This window comes from Danio aesculapii, chromosome 25 (genome assembly GCF_903798145.1).
Source record: "Danio aesculapii chromosome 25, fDanAes4.1, whole genome shotgun sequence".
Classification (NCBI taxonomy): Eukaryota; Metazoa; Chordata; class Actinopteri; order Cypriniformes; family Danionidae; genus Danio; species Danio aesculapii.
This window is the reverse complement of record NC_079459.1, coordinates 25920827-25940141: the sequence shown is the minus strand read 5'-3', so window position 1 is coordinate 25940141 and position 19315 is coordinate 25920827. Positions and strand designations below refer to the sequence as shown.

General features: G+C 35.4%; 1 protein-coding gene across 11 annotated transcripts in view; it reads left to right on the top strand.

Moving 5' to 3' along the window:
• Window positions 1-19315, top strand: part of akap13 (A-kinase anchoring protein 13) — a 101024-nt gene that overhangs the window by 51043 nt on the left and 30666 nt on the right. For 8 of the 11 annotated variants that reach the window (XM_056451675.1, XM_056451673.1, XM_056451672.1 and 5 more), the window contains 6 exons: window positions 1814-1910; window positions 2340-2462; window positions 5433-5475; window positions 5740-5854; window positions 12130-12295; window positions 17697-17764. In XM_056451675.1, coding sequence (XP_056307650.1) covers window positions 1814-1910; window positions 2340-2462; window positions 5433-5475; window positions 5740-5854; window positions 12130-12295; window positions 17697-17764 — 612 coding nt within the window. The remainder of the gene's footprint in view (window positions 1-1813; window positions 1911-2339; window positions 2463-5432; window positions 5476-5739; window positions 5855-12129; window positions 12296-17696; window positions 17765-19315) is intronic. The other 3 variants (XM_056451677.1, XM_056451668.1, XM_056451674.1) reach the window with 2 other exon arrangements.

Genomic DNA, 19315 nt, shown 5'->3' with positions numbered 1-19315 from the left:
CTAAATTGAGCTCAGGTACATTCTGTTTCCCCTGATCATTCTTGAGATGTTTCAGCAGCTTAATTGGAGTTCACCTGTGGTAAATTCAGTTGATTGGACATGATTTCAAAAAGGCATACACCTGTCTATATAAGGTCCCAGGGTTGATAGTGCATGTTAAAGCTCAAACCAAGCATAAAGACAAAGGAATTGTCTATAGACCCCCGAGACAGTATTGTCTCAAGGCACAAGACTGGGGAAGATTACAGAAAAATGTCTGCTACTCTGAAATTTCCAATGAGCACAGTGGCCTCCATCATCCGTATGGGAAGATATTTGGAACCACTAGGACTCTTCCTAGTGTTGACCAGCCATCTAAGCTGAGTGATCGGGGGAGAAGGGCATTAGTCACGGAGGTGATCAATAACCCGATGGTCACTCTGTCTGAGCTCCAGTGTTCTTCTGTGGAGAGAGAAGAACCTTACAGAAGGACAACCATCTGTGCAGCAATCCACCAATCAGGCCTGTATGGTAGAGTGGCCAGATGGAAGCCACTCCCTGCCTGGAACTTGCCAGAAGGCATCCGAAGGACTCTCAGACCATAAGAAACAAAATTCTCTGGTCTGATGAGACTAAACTTGAACTCTGGAGTGAATGCCAGGTATTACGTTTGGAGTAAACCAGGCACTGCTCATCAGCAGGCTAATACCATCCCTACAGTGAAGCATGGTGGTGGCAGCTTCATGCTGTGGGGATTTTTTTCAGCAGCAGGAACTGGAAGACTAGTCAGGATAGAGGGAAAGATGAATGCAGTAATGTACAGAGACATCTTGAATGAAAACCTGCTTCAGAGTGCACTTCATCCCAAACTGGGGTGATGGTTCATCTCTCAGCAGGACAATCACCCAAAGCACCCCGCCAAAATATCAATTGGAAGGCTTCACAACAACTCGGGGAATGTCCTTGAGTGGCCCAGCCAGAGCCCAGAAATAAATCCTATTGAACATCTCTGGAGAGATTTGAAAAAGGCTGTACACCGTCGCTTTCCATCCAACCTGATAGAGCTTGAGAGGTAATGCATAGAGAAATGGGCAAAAATTCCCAAAGACTGGTGTGTTAAGCTTGTGGCATCATATTCAAAAAGACTTAAAGGTTAGGGTTAGGTTATGAATACTTTCCGGATGTACTTTGTATTTATACACACAAAAATATACGCAGTACACACAAATAGAGTTTGTAAATATGAACTTCTACTCTAGATTAATCATTGGACAGCTCTAATATATATAGTCAAGCCATCAGTATAAATGTTTATCAATATAGATTTTAATGTAGATATTTATATATATATATGAATATTTATATTTTTCTTTTATATAAATATCATATTATGATTTTATTTATTTTAACTATAAATATTGACTATCTTTATATTGACTCCATATAATTTTTAACTAATCTTATCATGTAAGGTTTTCATTTCTTTATTATTTTTAATGTTTTATATATTTGTCTATATATTTTTGTTTTGGTGGTTAGACTTTTTACTATTTCTAATCTTTATGCATTTTTACAAACAACAATGATTTTTAGTTTCTTTCAAGGTCTAAAGAGCACTCACACAGACACTACAGCTGGAAAGAAAAGTTAATTGTTTAAAGACACACGTCCTCTCTGCTTCCATTTCGCTTCACTCTCAGATTTATAGATTAAAAAACTGTCACGTTCAATTTTAGGCTGCATTTGTAGGGTTTTCATAATTGAATGTTGTAGATTGAAATGCATTACATTTTGATACCCCATTTTAACAATTTGTCATGTGTGCTGCTTTCAGAAATCCATCCAGTCGGGACGGAGATGTGTTCCTCATTCACAACCCATCCTCACCAAATCTGTGTCCATGGTGGCCATCAGTCAGAAAGACCTGGACGGTGAGTTGTAATCACCTTCTCTGTTTTTCTGTCCTCCGTCTTGTTGTGTCTCTCTGAGCTCTGCAGCACTCAAATATTGAGCATTTTAATAAGCCTCAATAAGACTTTTCTGGATGTTGCAGATTTCAGACAGTTTCTTTTCTCTGCTGGTCTCTTTGTGGTGTAATGATAATAATAAGGAAACGTTTGGTTGTAAATGACCACACATTGACCACTCACTTCCTTGTCAGTCACATCTAACACCCAATTTTGTGTTCTGGGATTTTTATACTGCAAATAATACCCTGTATGGACTGGGATTGTTAGTATTCTTCAGATGTGGACTCCCGTGGTTCCCTTTTCACTGTGGTGTCACGTTAACGGGAGGTGGACGTTTATTAATATATTGGCATCCATTTTTTTTTTACCATTCATCTTTTTTGTGACCAGCAATGGGACGGCTACGACCCAAGCGACGAATCTCCTTCTCCTTCAGCATCTCGCCGATGCTCCCCAAATCTAAAACTCTCTTTTCTATTGGCTCTTCATCCAGTGATGAGGAGGAGGCAGTCAGTAAGTAAAAAAGATATCCCACAATGCCTAGCATGGCCCCCTCTCTGCCCAACCCCCTGCTTAATATCAAGTGTGTGTCCCTACCTTCCTCTGGACAGTTTGGCTCATTTAAAAATATTTTATCTTATGTTTTTTTATTTTACTTTATATTTTATTTTATTAGGTTTTTTTTTTTGTTTGGTTTTGTGTTTTTGTTTTTTATTTTTTGTGATGTGTTTTTTTGTGTTTTGTTGTCTTGTGTTTTTGTTTTGTTTTGTTGTGTTTTGGTTTGTTTTTTATTTTTTGTTTCACTTTATCATTCGGTTTGCTGTTTTTAGTTTAGTTTTGTGTTATGTTTTTTGTTTTGTTGTTGTGTTTTTGTTTTTCTTTTGGTTTGTTTTTTTCTTAACTTTTTCATTTAGTTTTGTTGTGGTTTTGTGGCATGTTTTTTGTTTTGTTGTTGTGTTTTTGTTTTTCTTTTGGTTTGTGTTTTTTATTATTTTGTTTCACTTTATCAGTTGGTTTGGTTGTTTGGTTTTGTGTTGTGTTTTTTTGTTGTTGTTTTATTGGCTTGATTTTTATTTTTTGTTTTGCTTTATAATTTGGTTTGGATGTTTTTGGTTTTGTTGTGTTTTTGTTTTTAGTTTTTTGTTGTGTGTTTTTTTGTTGTGTTATTGTGTTTTTGCTTTTGGTTTGTATTTTTTTGTCTCGCTTTATCAATTGGTTTGGTTGTTTAGATTTGTGTTATTTGTTTTGTTTTGTTCTTGTGTTTTCGTTTTTTTGGTTTGTTGTTTAATTGTTGTTATAATTTGGTTTGGTTGTTTTTGGTTTTGTGTTGTGTTTTTAGTTTTTTGTGGTGGGTTTTTTTGTTGTGTTGTTTTTCTTTTGGTTTGTTTTTTTATTTTTGTTTCACTTTATCAGTTGGCTTGGTTGTTTGGTTTTGTGTTGTGTTTTTTGTTTTGTTTTTTGTTGTGTTGTTTTTATTTTGGTTTGTTTTTTATTTTTTGTTTTGTTTTATCATTTGAGTTGGTTGTTTGGGTTTGTGTTGTGTTTTTTATTTTTTGTGTTGTTTTTTGTGTTGTTGTGTTTTTGTTTTTTTTGTTTTTTGTTTTAGTTTTTTTAGTTTGGTTCGTTTTGGTTTTGTGTTGTGTTTTTGTTTTTAATTTTGTGGTGTGTTTTGTTGTTGTTTTTCTTTTGGTTTGCATTTTTCATTTTTTTGTTTTCTTTTTGCTTTATCATTTGGTTTGGTGTTTTTTGTTTAAATTTTTTGTGGTGTGTTTTTGTTTTGTTGTTGTGTTGTTTTTTGTTTTAGTTTGTGGTTTAAATTTTTTTTTATTTACTTTTACTAATTTTGTTTAGTTTTTTTTTGTGTTTTGTTTTAATACTTTAATTATCTTGCAATATATTGAGGGCATTATTTTAATGACCAGAGTTGGGTTTGTATTAAAAAAATTGTTAAGTATTAATGAATTATTATTTAAAATTAATACTGGCTAACTGAAGTACCAAAATAATTTTGAAACTGCCTATAGAGTAACTTCATAATTATTTGTGTGTAATATGCATGTTGTCTATTGATGTATTATTATTTGTCTGATAATTTCTTTAAAGCGTTAGTTCACCCAAAAATGAAATGTTGCTATTAGTTCTAATGTTGTTCCAAGTGCTTGAAACCTTTGTTCTTAGAGTTGCAGTACATTCAACATTCAGAAATGTGCCCAAAACATTCTCAAAACTGCCGATGTGCATTTAAATTATCTTAACTTGTGTTCTAAAGATAAACGAAGGAGAAGGAGAAGTTTGGAGAATTTCATTTTTGGGTGATCTGTCCCTTTAAGAAAAACTTGTTAAGAAGGTTAATTGGGTATATGTATAATCATTTTATGGATAAATCAATTTTTATTGCCGATTTAGGAACAGTCTGTAATTAACCTTCATAAATAAAGCATTAATTCACATTTGTGACTGCAGATCACCTAATGGTCTCCGGTGTCACTAATTGCAGGGTTTTCTTTTAAGCAGGTTTAGTTGTTTATTTATTACTAGCACCCTCAATCAAAATACATTTGCTTTAGTGGCACATTTGTTTGAGTGCTATAGTTTGGATGTCTTAAGTAATGTAAACATATACAGTGCAACATAATTGCATGTGTGCAATATATTTGCCTAGAATCCCTTTTTTTTGCTCAACTCGTTCCTGTGGATTGTTGGATGGATTTCACAGATAGTGGCTCTCCCATATGAGACATTGCCACGTCTGAATAGTATCTTTCCATTGGATCTGTCTCTCCTTGTCTTTCAAAGTCATTAAAATCCTCATAATTACTTTTTAGGACTACTTTTATATTTCACAGCTTCTTAGAGGTCCTTGCCAAGTAAAATAAATAATAATAAAATATATATCTGCTTACATCATTGGTTTGTATGCTATGTTTATATGAATTCTATATATTTTTTGGTGTTTATGCGTTCTCTTTTTCAATAGTAAGTTGTTCTGCCCCTACAGGCTAAATGTAGTAACGACACCCACATTTAAAAGGAAAATTGGCTTTTATTCATTGGTTTTTAAACTTCTAAATATAGCCAAGCCAAATTCATCTGTCACAGGTACCATAAACAGTCTGTAGTACAAACAGTACAATTCTTTTTATACAAGTCAAAAACAATACAAGCATGTTTCTCCACTTCTTACAAAATATTAGTCGTTTTTCCTTTCATAGTTAAGCCTTTGTGATTTGCAGAACAATGATAGTTTTTTTCTCTAAGTCTTTTTACAGATGTGGTATTTTTCTTGGAAAAAAATGCAGTATTTGTTCTTTGTTGAGAGCATAAACGGCTTGTGTAATTTCTATTGTACAAGTACAAAACTCCGAAGGCTCACTGAAAAAAGTGGTTAATAATATCAGTTGTTGTTTTATGGTCTCCTTGGTGATTTAGTTAGCGGTTGTCCTGTTTTTATTTGGCTTAATCAATCATTTTTTCTCTTTACAGGATTGAGTTCATTCACTGGAACATCAGGATCATTAGCGTACAGGTATGACCCCTGCTTCGCATTCTGATTGGCTGATTGGTTAGTCAAATGTTTAATAGTTTAGAATTTAAATATGCTTTTATTTTATATATAAATAATTTTTGCACGTTTTATATTTTATCGACGTATACAGTGGAGAAAGGACTAAGAAATGTTGTGTGTCTGATTTAAACTCACAATGTGTCATAACAAATTAATAACTACAACTCTGGATGATATATCCAAGTTTCAAATAGTGACTTTTATCTTCTTATTTGTCTGATGCAGTATATCGGAGGAGGATCCAGGGCCATTACGGAGTGACAGTGAAGGCAAAATTGGAGGAACCAAAGTGAGCAGGACATTCAGTTACCTCAAGAGCAAGATGAGCAAGAAGAACAAGGTTGGTTTTTGATATTGAAATGACCTGTTTACACTACACTTTATGAGGTATGCCTTACTAGTACTTAAATCTGTGTGAGATTGATTTAACACAGTGCTCTTAAACATTTGGGTTGCACTACTACTACAGACTGAATCATCGATACAATTGATTCTGACTCTTGCAGCCAAAATCGCAGCCTTAATCTAGAACGATAGATCCTTAATCTCTCCTATTATTCCCAGGATTCTCTTGTATTTTACAGTTTTATTCCACTATCATCCTTTTTAATATATTTCTGTATATCTCACATATTTGAATCTTTCTATAAAAATCCCATTGTTATAGTCGAAATGTTGGTTAAATTCAGCAGGTGGCAGTATACAAAATATTAGCTAAAATCTACACATAGCTGGTCCTACATATTCACACCTATACAATAATACCTGCAAACTAACTTTGCTATCAAAGGTGATATAATGACAACAGCTGTGCATTTATGTTTTAGCTTTATTTATTTTATCTTTAAAAACACTATCAAATAATATGAAAATGGCTGCATTCAAACCTTTTTCATTTAAAGCCATGTGAAATCACCCATCATATGATTTAAACAGTTTAATATTTCATGCATGCTGTGCAGAGTGTAGGTTTAATGGATTGTTTGATATCGCACGTTGTATGAGAGAAAAAAAATCTCTGCATTTCTCAGTAACTTAGATGCACTCGGTAAATAGCGTCAGAAAGCTGTGTGTGTATAGACTATCCTGTCACAAAATGCGGTGAAAATTCTACATGATTGTAAAATTGGATTAATGTGTTTACATTCAGAGAGCAGCATTAAGAGCAGATCTTTCAGTCTATAATATTGTAGTGATATTAACGTACTGTAAATATAGTAAATAAATCATTTTGACTAAGGTATGTCTTTAAACACTGAAAGAATGCTGCTGACGATACTAACTTTGCCTCTGAATAAACTAACAAAGACCACTGATCACTTACTTACCAAATCTATAGAGACAGGACAATCAACACCAACTGGAACCGTGTCTTTTTTTAAAAAGAGATGAGCAGCAAATACGGATTTCACCATTTCCAGATGCAAAAAGCTCTCAGGTGAAAAATGTTCCTTACAAACGTGTTTCAGGCTCATGCACTAGTCCACCTGTAAGTCCAGCTGCGCTATCATAGCGGGGAAATGAAAACAAAACCTTCGTTGCAGCACATTTATAAACAAAACACTGACAACCCATGTCTCCAAACAATTCTTGTTCTTCCACTTGTTTTGGCAACACAACGTGGCGTCTCTCTGCCATCTGAACTCTGTGACAGGTAAAAACAAAGTCTTTAAAACTATCATGCATATAATTGAAGTTGCACCTCATACACAATAGAGTGTGCTAATTGGTTTGAACCAAGTCTTTCTCATGAATTAATGCTGCACACTCAGAGACGTCACGATGTAGTCATTGGTACAGACATCCACTTTCCATGCTGGAATGCACACAGGATCTAATCACGGTGACGCAGCTTCAAAAATTCGTTTCAAATCAGAAGAACAAATTTGCTCGAAGAACGCATAAACGGACAATTTTCACTTTTTTTTTGTGAGATATATGTGTCCTAATAGTGTTTATAGCAGCGTGGGACACATATATGACTGTCAACATGTCAAAAATGTGTTTTGGTGTTTCGTGACTCTTTAAATCACCTTTTTTTTCTCCATTCAAATGTTTAGTTTGATGTCTTCATGCTTGAATGCATTGAGTTGCTGCCATTGGCTGTTTAGATTTATGTGTTAACAACCAGTAAAAAAACATGTGTTTTTGTAACATTTGTTTTTGCGACAAAATTGTTCTCATGATTCATCTGTAGACAAACTAATATTCTTCCGATCAAAAACAATGAATTTCCTGCATGTGGTCCTGTCAGATCGCATTAGTGGAAACGAATGCCATCGTTCTATTTGACTGATCTAATATCTTTGCCATTTAACTTGTGGTTTTCTCTCCGTGGTTCATGTAGATAATAAAACGAGGTCGATGATTATGTGAAAGCTCTCAGCAACTATTAAAAGTTGCATGGCTTTTTTGTGCACAGACTTCATCGTACAAGAGCTCACAGTAGGGAAGTTCAACAGGATGTAGAAGCAAACTGTGGTCTCTGTTTAAATACACTATTTCTCAGAGGCATGCAGTTTTCGAGCTCCTGTATTTCTGTGAAAACAAATGCATGGAAATGTATGAGCTCACAATTTCAGAGAACCTTTATGACATGTTTTAAATGTTCTAATGAACCAGCTGGGCCACCAAATATAAAAAATAAGACCATTTATGAATTCAAACACTTTTTTTGGACATAAGAAAACCAAATTTTGAATATTTTCATTCTTTAGGTATCTAGGCACTTTGATTATATTCAGATCTTATGTGTCAACAGGAATATCAATCTTTATAGAACCTACTAAACAACACCATGCAAGCAAACAAGCTTCCAGTAGGGAGGGTCTAAGTAAAAGGAAGTGAACTGTGTCTGTAAGCTGAGGCCAAATGTGAAAGACGACAGAAAGAAACTTTTTTTCAGTCTCTAAGCTCACCAAGTCACTTCCTCTGGCTGGCTTGCCTGCAGTTCCACATGGGAACTGATGTGTTTGTGTAGGTAGAGCGACAGACACATAACCTCGTCTACAGTACATTGAGGCCAGTGCGTGCTTACTGGCTACCTACATCGGGGATGTCTACGTTGTGTCGTAGGTTTTTACCGCAGGGTCGGTCACTGAAGATCAAGAATACTGTTGGTGTGGTTGAGGTAGGACTGTAAGACCAAATGTTGTTACAGTTGTTTTATGTCTCATGCATTGATATATATATATGTGTGTGGGGGGGGGGGATGTTTGATGCTCTAGAACATGCTCTAGTTTGTTGTTAATTTTTAGGAGTTATGAAATATGTTTTTGGGACTTTGATGAATTTTTCTTGCTCTTCCCCATATTTTTCGTTTCACCACATTTGAGAATTGCATGAGTTAGTCCTGTGGTTCAAGTTGCATGTCTACTCTTGGACTCATTGTTTGTTTTTTGGGCATTTAAATGTTTTGAGACGTGCACTTTGACCATCTTCTTTCCTGCGCATTTTGTAGCCAAATAATATTCTCTAATTTTACGGTTTTAAGGCGTATATCAACACTTTATCATTTTAAAAAAGGAAGATGCTGGATACTAAGAATTAACTAACCTTTGTTTACATGCGATAACTTTGGTATATGATGGTTTGCTGCGGCAGCCGATCAGACAGGATTTTGTAATCAGGGTGGACTGCAGAAACGGCAACAGTCAGTGGTTTTTTTTATTTATGGTGCCACTGTAGATTTATTTTTATCATGCCCAAGACAGTAATGAAGAGAGGATGTTGTGGGTTTGAGACTTCATACAACAAGAAGGAAGGATTGATAGATGGATGGAATGATAAATGAATAGGAAATTAGATGAATGGGTATATGCAAATTGGGATTGATTGAATGAATGTATGGATTGATGGATGGATAAATAAATAGGAAAATTGATGAATGGATTAATGTAAATTGGGATTGATTGATGGGTGGCTGAACGGATAAACTAATAGGAAAATAGGTGAATGGGTATATGCAAATTGGAATTTATTGAATGGATGGATTGATGGATGGGTGAATGGATAAATGAATAAGAAAGTAGATGAATGGGTATATGCAAATTGTGGTTTATTGGATGGATGGATAAATGAATAAATAGGAAAATAGATAAATGGATTTATGCAAATTGGGATGGATGGATGGATGGATGAATGGATGGATGGATGGATGGATGGATAAATGAATAGGAAAATAGATGAATGGGTATATGCAAATTGGGATTAATTGGATGGATGGTTGGTTGGTTGGATGGATGGATGGATGAATGGATGGATAGATGGATGAATGAATAGGAAAATAGATGAATGGCTTTATGCAAATTGGGATTGATTGATGGGTGGATGGATGGATAAATGAATAGGAAAATAGATAAATGAATTTATGCAAATTAGGATGTATGGTTTGTTGGTTGGTTGGATGGATGGATGGATGGATGGATAGATGGATAAATGAATAGGAAAATAGATGAATGGCTTTATGCAAATTGGGATTGATTGGATAGATTGGATGTATGGCGGGATTGGATGGATGGATAGATGGATAAATGAATAGGAAAATAGATGAATGGCTTTATGCAAATTGGGATTGATTGGATAGATTGGATGTATGGCGGGATTGGATGGATGGATAGATGGATAAATGAATTGGAGAATAGATAAATGGATTTATGCAAATTTGGATTGATTGGATGGATGGTAGATGGGTGGATGGATGGATGGATGGATGGATAAATGAATAGGAAAATAGATAAATGGGTATATGCAAATTGGGATTAATTGGATGGATGGATGGTTGGTTGGATAGATTGATGGATGGATGAATGGATGGATAGATGGATGAATGAATAGGAAAATAGATGAATGGCTTTATGCAAATTGGGATTGATTAATGGGTGGATGGATGGATAAATGAATAGGAAAATAGATGAATATCTTTATGCAAATTGGGCTTGATTGGATGGATTGGCTGTATGGCGGGATTGGATGGATGGATAGATGGATAAATGAATTGGAGAATAGATTAATAGGTTTATGGAAATTGGGATTGATTGGATGGATGGATGGATGGATGGTTGGATGGGAAGGTAGATAGATTAGTGGGTATAGATACAGTGGTAAACAGGATTTTGTAATCTGGGTTGTTAGTGGAAATGAATACAGATAGTCTGTTTTGTGTGTTCTTCCACTCTAGATATGTTTTTATCAAGACCATTACAGTAATGGAGGAAGCTATTTTGGTTTTGACACTTGATGCGATGGATATGTAGGTGGATGCATGGGTAAGTAAGTGGGTGGGAATGTGGGTAGGTAGATGGGTTGATAATATAGATTTCATAAGGTGTGTGTGTGTGGTTAAGCAGTGGGGTGAGAATGCTGTAGCTTCGAGATTCCATGCAATATATAAAAGAGTCAACGGAAGAAAGAGTATTAGATGGATGGATGGATTAATGAAGGGGTGATAGTATGTGGATGGATGAATTAATGGGAAGTTGGGAGAGTCAGTCAATAAATTGAGTGTTGAGAACCTACAAATATTGAAGATGAATGGATTTCTAGATGGATGGATGACATAATGATAAGGTTTACATAAATTGGTTGTTGAGAACCTGTAAATATTGAGTATAGATGGATTAGTGAATTTGATTGGTTGATTGGTAAATGGGTGGGTGAATGTATTGTTGGGAGGATGGATGGATGTACTGATGGATAAATGTATGGATTGCTGGATGGATGAATTGGTCGATGAAAGGATGGATAGATGGATGGATGGATTTGTTGAATGGATGGTTTGGTAGATGGAATTATGAATGGATCGGTAGATGGATGGATGGAATGGATTTGATTGATTGATTGTTGATTGATGGGTGGGTGGATGGATGTATTAGTGGATGGATGTATGGATTGGCAGATGGATGGTGGATTGGTCGATTGATGGATGGATTGGTCGATGGATGGATGGATTTGTTGATGGATGGATGGAAGGATGGATTTGTAGATGAATGGATGGATTGGTAGATGGAATGATGAATAGATTGGTAGATGGAATGATGAATGGATTTGGTGGATGTGTGGATGGATGACTTGATAGATGGATTGGTCGATTGATGGATGGATTTGTAGATGGATGGATGAATTTGTTAATGAATGGATAAAATGGATGGATAGATTGGAATATGGAGAGAGAGAGAATGGGTAGAGAGGTGGATTGACGGATTTATAGGTTGAGTTTCAGTACCTACATGGGTAGATGTTTAGATGAGTGTGTAGGTGGATAGATGGAGCGATTAGGGGCTAAATGTGTTGATCGGTGGGTGAGTCGACAGTCTAGATTCCACTGGGATAGATAAATGTGCAAGAAATGTTGAGCATGTATGGAAGTTTGTTCATTCCTTCAGCTAGAGATGAATGCTGATTATGAATGAAAGTATTGATTATGAAGATGATGATGTTCCTGTCTGATGGATGCATCAGTGTCTGCTGACCCTGTGGTTTTTCTGATAAATGTGCTCTGCTCTTAATCTCACATCTGGGCCAAGACTCGCTGTAACTGACTGAAAGTCTAATGCACAGCTCTGACTGAACATCATGCATCAACTCTATTTTATTTCCATTTTGTGTTGTGTTCAGCAGGAGAAGGAGAAAGAGAAGAATAAGGAGCGTGAGCGAGATGCCAAAGACAAGGAGAGGAGAGCCTCAAACGGACATCTCTTCACTACGGTCATGACTGCACCCACAATCCCCTGCCACCAATGCAACAAACTCATCAACACTAAAGATGCTATCCTCTGCACCAGTAAGAGGACATCTGTCTGTCTTTCTATCCGTCCGTCCATCCGTCTATCTGTCTGTCTTTCTGTCTGTCTGTCTAGTGTTCTATCTATCTAGCGTTCTATCGTTCTATCTATCTATTTTTCTGTCTGTCTGTCTGTCTGTCTATCTATCTTGCAATCTATCTATCTAGCATTCTATCATTCTATCTCTCTATTCTTCTGTCTGTTTGTTGTTCTATCTATCTATCTATCTATCTATCTATCTATCTATCTATCTATCTATCTATCTATCTATCTATCTATCTATCTATCTATCTATCTATCTATCTATCTATCTATCTATCTATCTATCAAGCGTTCTATCATTCTATCTATCTATTGTTCTGTCTGTCTGTTTATATCTATCTATCTATTAATCTATCTATCGATCCATCGTTCTATCCATCCATCCATCCATCCATCCATTGTTCTGTCAGTTTGTCGTTCTATCTATCTATCTATCTATCTATCTATCTATCTATCTATCTATCTATCTATCTATCTATCTATCTATCTATCTATCTATCTATCTATCTATCTGTCTATCTGTCTGTCTGTCTGTCTGTCTGTCTGTCTGTCTGTCTGTCTGTCGTTCTATCTATCGTTCTATCTATCTATCGTTCTATCTATCTATCAATCGTTCTATCATTCTATCTATCTATTGTTCTGTCTGTCTGTCTATATCTATCTATCTATTAATCTATCTATCGATCCATCGTTCTATCCATCCATCCATCCATCCTTCTGCCTGTCTGTCTGTTTGTACTAATTCCACATTCTACTCTGTAAATTATAACTTTATTCCACACTCTGTCACTTTATAGTACTTATCTCTTCCATGCATTACAATTTCTGATTAATATTCTGTACATCTTTTTTACACTGTATTCCATCTATGCTGACCTGGGCAAACAAGTTTTCTTAATGTGCAAAATGACAGAAAAAAAGAACTCATTACAAAAATACTTCTGATGTAACTCACTTGTAGAAAGAGGAAACGTGTCATTGCAAACATTAATACCCAACCTAACACACATGCAGATACATCTAAATAAATCAGATATTCATTTCAATTGCTACAAGTTGCGTTTTCATAAAATTAAACGCATGTCAAACCAAACAAACAAAAAATAAATATTCTGCTTTGCTGTAATGCATGTGTTCATTCCGCTCTCCTCTCTGGTTTTGCCATAGGCTGGTGTCTTTTTTTGGCACTTCCTCCTTTACTGTCATTTGCGCTGCAGTCGTGCGCTTCTGCAAAGCAAAAGCTTTCTCAGTGGTAAACTCTAAAGCTTGCAATCGCAGGAGATTCACACAGGAAATGGGTTAAATACATTTTATTCCACAGAGAAAAAGCTTACAGATTGTCTACATCAACACAAATGTAGTTTAATTAAACTGTAATAGATGGCCTCGTTGAAGTTATTTGTGATTTTAAGCCATGTTAGAGAGGTTGTGTGTGACATGCGTAGAGAATTGGGGTAATCCACATCTCCGTATGTCAGCAGAGCTTCAAAGAAATGGAGAAATAAATAATAAAGGAGCAAGTATGGTGGCTATCTGCCCAGTCAGGCCTTGCACAGTGTTGCATCACTCTGTCGCTCCACCCGCACACAGCTGGCGAGGCTCAGCACTGAACTGAGAGCAGTCGCTGCGCTGCTACCGCCATCGCTCTCTCTGTTTATTGTTCTCAAAGGATGTGCTGGCAGACTCATTACCGTTTCCTCTCATTTCCCAAAAGTGACTGACACTCAAAACACTTTCTGCCATTTGATTAGATCTTGTGAAAAGTTTTTGTGTTAGAAAGGATTTAACTACTTTAACCCTTGTGTACTGTTCAGATTGACTATACTTTTTGTTAAGTCGATGGCTGTTTTTGCTCCATTGACTTCCAATGTAATGACATTTTTGGATTAAGCTGTGACACCATATACTCATGCAATCTTGATTGTTGCTGGTTTTCCCTCTTAGGAAGAGGTAAAATGTGTCAATTTTACTGTTGATCATCAGTTGGCAGCATTAACCTTTTAGATAGGCCTGTTCAAAAATGTGTCTTGCTTTTATATGGAGTTCTGTCGAGTAAAACAGCAGATTATTGTGTGTGCGTGCATAAGTACACTTTAGGCCTGCACAATATATCGTTTCACCATCGATATCGCAATATGCGCATCCGCAATAGCTACATCGCAAAGATATGCAATGTTAACTCTGGATTATAGTTGACCTGGAGCTACAGAATTGTATTTAATCACTGTATTTATCCAATGTATGCAACAACAAAAAAGTTTTTCTTAACTAGGATTTTTGTCTTTTGTTTCTAGTCCAAATATCTACATTTCAAGGCGGAAACAAGATTATTTAACGCATTATTAAACTCTTAGTTTTGCCTTATTTCATCTGAATTTTAAAACAAACAATATTGTTTCTTAATCTTGATATATTTTTTAGATATTTGAACTAGAAATGAGATGAAGCAAAGTAAAACAAAAGCATTTTTTTTGCAATTATTCAGTTTCTGTACCTGAATACTATTAGACTCCCCAGAAAACCATCATAGTGTTATTCAATTATCTTGTGACACTTGATTTACATCGCAATATTTATTGCAGAAAAATAAAACAATTTGATATCAGATTTTTCCAATATTGTGCACCCCCTAGTACACTTACTATGTTTACTGTGTTCAAAGAGCTGAGGTGCTTATTTAGATTTTCTTAGACATATCAACATAAGTGCGCTAAGGTCTCTCTCTTTCACACACACACACGCGCACACTATACTTCATATAGAAGGCAGAAACTAAGCTTTTAGTTGTACTGCAACTGATGATCAACAGTAAAAATGTGCTTTTTCTCAACAGGGAAAACCAGCAACAATCAAGAATGCATGATTATATGGTGTCATGGCTTTGCAATCAAAAAATGTGATTATAATGCAAGTCACCGGGGTCAAAATAGCCACCAACATAACAAATGGGTAGTAAATTTGCCCAGAGTGTAATGTTGAATTTGTTTTGAAGCATTTTCTCAAAATGTGTCACAATAAGATTTGTCAGCAAAAATCGCTTTATTTGCTGAAACGCAGATAAAGTTGCGGCCAAATTAAGCCTCAAATGCTCTGGTTTCCCCTACAGTCCAAAGACAAGCGCTATAGGTCAATTGAATAAAAGTAACTTGGCCATAGTGTTTGTGCAGTGTTGGGCAAGCTACTTGAAAAATGTAGTGAGCTAAGCTATTAGCTACACTACTTAAAATGTAGCTTAACTACACTAAAAGCTACTGCCTGGGAAACGTAGCAAGCTAAGCTAAAACCTACTTTGCAAAAGTAGCTTAGCTACATTAAGCTATTTTTGCAGTTTTCATTTTTAAATCGAAGCAACTTAAATTATCATCCATATCTTATTGATCAATAAAACTGTCAGGCAGAATTGTTCAGTTCATGTATTTACTGTAAATAATATTGTACCAAACAGAAACAAATTATAGTATATAACAGCAGAAATTAACAAAAAAGAGGTGCATTTAAATACTATAGTAATCTATAGTGAAGGGAAATATTTACGAATAAGCATTAAATTACACTAACTTGCATATTGTAGTATCATTAATAACTATCATGAAATAATAGTAATTACCATAGTATACTTTAGCCTTTACTATATATATATATATATATATATATATATATATATATATATATATATATATATATATATATATATATATATATAAATCCTCAGTCATCTTTCCATCAAGCTAGTTTCTCGTGTCAGCTCAATGATTGATTTGCGACGTCACTGACCAGAGCGAGAGGTGGCAGTATTGCACCAAAAAGTTTGTTGTCAACCATCGTAAAACAGGAAGAAGAAATCGTTATTCTAGTCATCATATGGATTTACCTTCATCGGCTAGACACCAGCCTCACAGCTCCGTGAATGTTGGTGCTGTCACTTATTGATCTGCGATCGGTAAATGTAGCTTGTGTAGACGCTACTGCCCAACACTGCGTATGTGTGTGAATGAATGTGTATAGATGTTTCCCGGTACTGGGTTGCAGCTGGAGGGGCATTCGCTGTGTAAAAAATATGCTGGATAAGTTGGCAGTTCATTCCACTGTGGAGACCCCTGATGAATAAAGAGACTAAGTAATAATGAATGTAGGTTTAACTTTTATAAATGTGCAAAACTACATAGTTCAAAAAATTTGGTCGCCTGAAAATAAAGTTGCTGATGATGTCATCAAGACAGTGTAGGTGGGTAAAAAGACCTGTAATAAAACAAAAAACAAAAAAAACAAGCAGTTTGTAATAACTGATAATCTCTTTTTAAAACAATACATCTTGAATTCACTTATGATGATAATCTCTTTTTAGAAAGAAATGATGACGTTCAATTTGATGTCAGCAATTTAATATGGATGCAAAGATAATACTTTTAAAATCTGATGATGTCATCCAGGCAGGGTAGGTGGGTTAAAAAGTCCTGCCCATTATTATTTCTATCTTAAAGGAGCAGTATTGGTTTGAAATAAGCTTGTTGAAAGAACATGAGAGTCCTGATTGTGACTGTTTTTGATGTAATCCATCCTCGCTAAATAAAAGTTTTGATTAAATAACATTAAAAGAAGAAAACAGAATGAGCACAAATCGACAGATGTCTGTTTTTCTCATAAAATGTTCACTTTCCTTCAATGTGTGGGCTTTTCTGGAGAAATAATGTGGGAGTTGTAACTCGAGGTGAAAGGATCTTAACCTTTAAGCCATCTAGAGTAGGTTGTTGTCAGTCTCGCAACTCTCGATAACTATCACATGATCAGAGATTGTAGCAGTGTGGTTTTGTTTTTAAAAGCATATAAATCTTCTTTGGGTGTGTCTAAATCTGCTGTAATTTTGTGGTCTGAGGTTCAAAGTACACCCTGACAGAAAAAAGCAAACGAACCATCCGCACAGGTACCTTTTGAAAGCTAATTAGCAATTTTTAGGTTAGCATAGCAATAAATTGGCTGTTTATGTTTATATACTGTGCTGATATTTGAATACACATTACTGTTATTGTTAGCTTTCCCAGAGAAAATATGTAAACATTAGCTTAGCATAGCATCTTTAAATGATCAGCTGTGACTCAACTGAAGTGTTTGTGACTAAATTCTGTGGTAAACATCAGCTGGCAAAGGTGGAGTCGCACAGGAAAATGATCATTTCACACTCTCCACGAAAGAGGAAAGCAGGAAACGGCACAGTCTTGGTGTTTTCTTCCAGATGTCTCTCCTGTTTAATGCTATTTTGCAGCTTCGGGATTGTTCCGTCTGCAAACAAGTTCTGCTAAAATGATGCATAATGGCTTTTGGATTCAGTGCTGACTGAGTTTTGTGTTTGTTTGCTTTCAGATTGCAATGCACAAGTCCACAAAGGCTGCAAAGAGAGTCTTCCTGTCTGCGCTAAAGTCAAGATGAAGGTAATTCAAGATCTCGCTTCTCATATGACTGTCATAAACGGGACTTTTGTGGTGTATGCTAATTATTGTTTTGACCCTAAAATAAGGAGTAAAAGGACATTTTACCTCAAAAATGTTGCACAGAATGACAGAATTTTCAGTTTTGAGAGAACGTTTATGATAGTGTCTTAAAAATGGTTGCGTAGGGGTGTAACGGTTCACAAAAATCACAGTTCGGAATCACAATGTGACACAGTAGTGTCATAGTTTGGTATGTTTTTGATACAGCAAAAAAAAAAAAAAAGCCAGAGAATTTCTTAAATCTTCACTTTTTAATTTTATTTTTTATTTATTAAACCTCATAAAACATTACTTTGAACAACTTTACTTTGGGGTTTCTTCTTAAAACGAAAACTCGTTTATACCCAAAACCAAAAATTTTTTTATAAAAATGAAATGTGATGTTGTAGTAGTTAGAAGCAAAGAAAATAACAATTTTGTTTTATATGGAACTTAGTTTCAATCCATTTTTAAATAATTTTTATTTTCAGGAAGAAATGCGTCCACATTTTCTTTAGATAGCACAGACCTCCTTGATATGACTTGATGTGACCTGCAGTTTCAGTGGATCTGAAAGCAGAAATTATTGTCGGTAACACTTTATTTTGATGGTCCATTTGAGTATTAGTAGACTGTCTGCTTAATATCTGCTGGTGCTGCTCCTTCAACAAACATTTAACTGACTATAAGAAACTTTGCAAGAACATGTCAAGTTACACTAACCCCAACCCCCAGTCTACTTATAATCTAATGAGATTTAGTTTGCATGTAGATGCAATATAGCTTAATTCAACAAATAGACCATCTAAATAAAGTGTGACCTTATTGTCTGACTGAAATGGGAATAATGTGACAGGGCTCAAACATTTTCTCAAAACACGAATTTTCCACTACCGAGTAAGGTCTTATATTCGCAGTTATACTGTAAATGTACAGATCGCCTAGGTGATTTGTTTTGCGCTGTTCAAATCTGTAGGAAGAGACTGTCTGAATGTCGCGGGGCTAGTTGTTTGTAGTGTGCACCATTCTAGTTTATGTCTAATTCTAGTTATTGACACCATTGGTGCGATGTCGGCGTAAATGAGTCAACATGTTCAAAGTATTGCCACATGCCTGACTGGAGTAGAGTTTGGAGGTGGAGCCACGTCATTTAGGGTGCCCTGTTGAGCGTAGTTACACTGAAAACATTATAAACATTAAACTTTATCCTCTTTTATCTTTTCAAATATTAGTCTGAATTGTTCGGTTTGTAATGCATACTAAACTGAAAGGCTCGTGCCGAATGTTTCAATATGAATACGCGTATCATTAGCCTACACCCTTAGTAAAAATCCCTTTAAGACAAGACATTGCAGGCAAAACAATTTGAGTTTTTTTAAGTACTTATTAATTTTAGGTTTATGGCTTTACATTTGCTGCTTCGTTTTTTCTGTCTTTGATTTTTTTATTTAACAATTTTTGTCTGTATATTTTATAAAGTAGACTACATTCTATTTTTTGTCTCTAAATTCA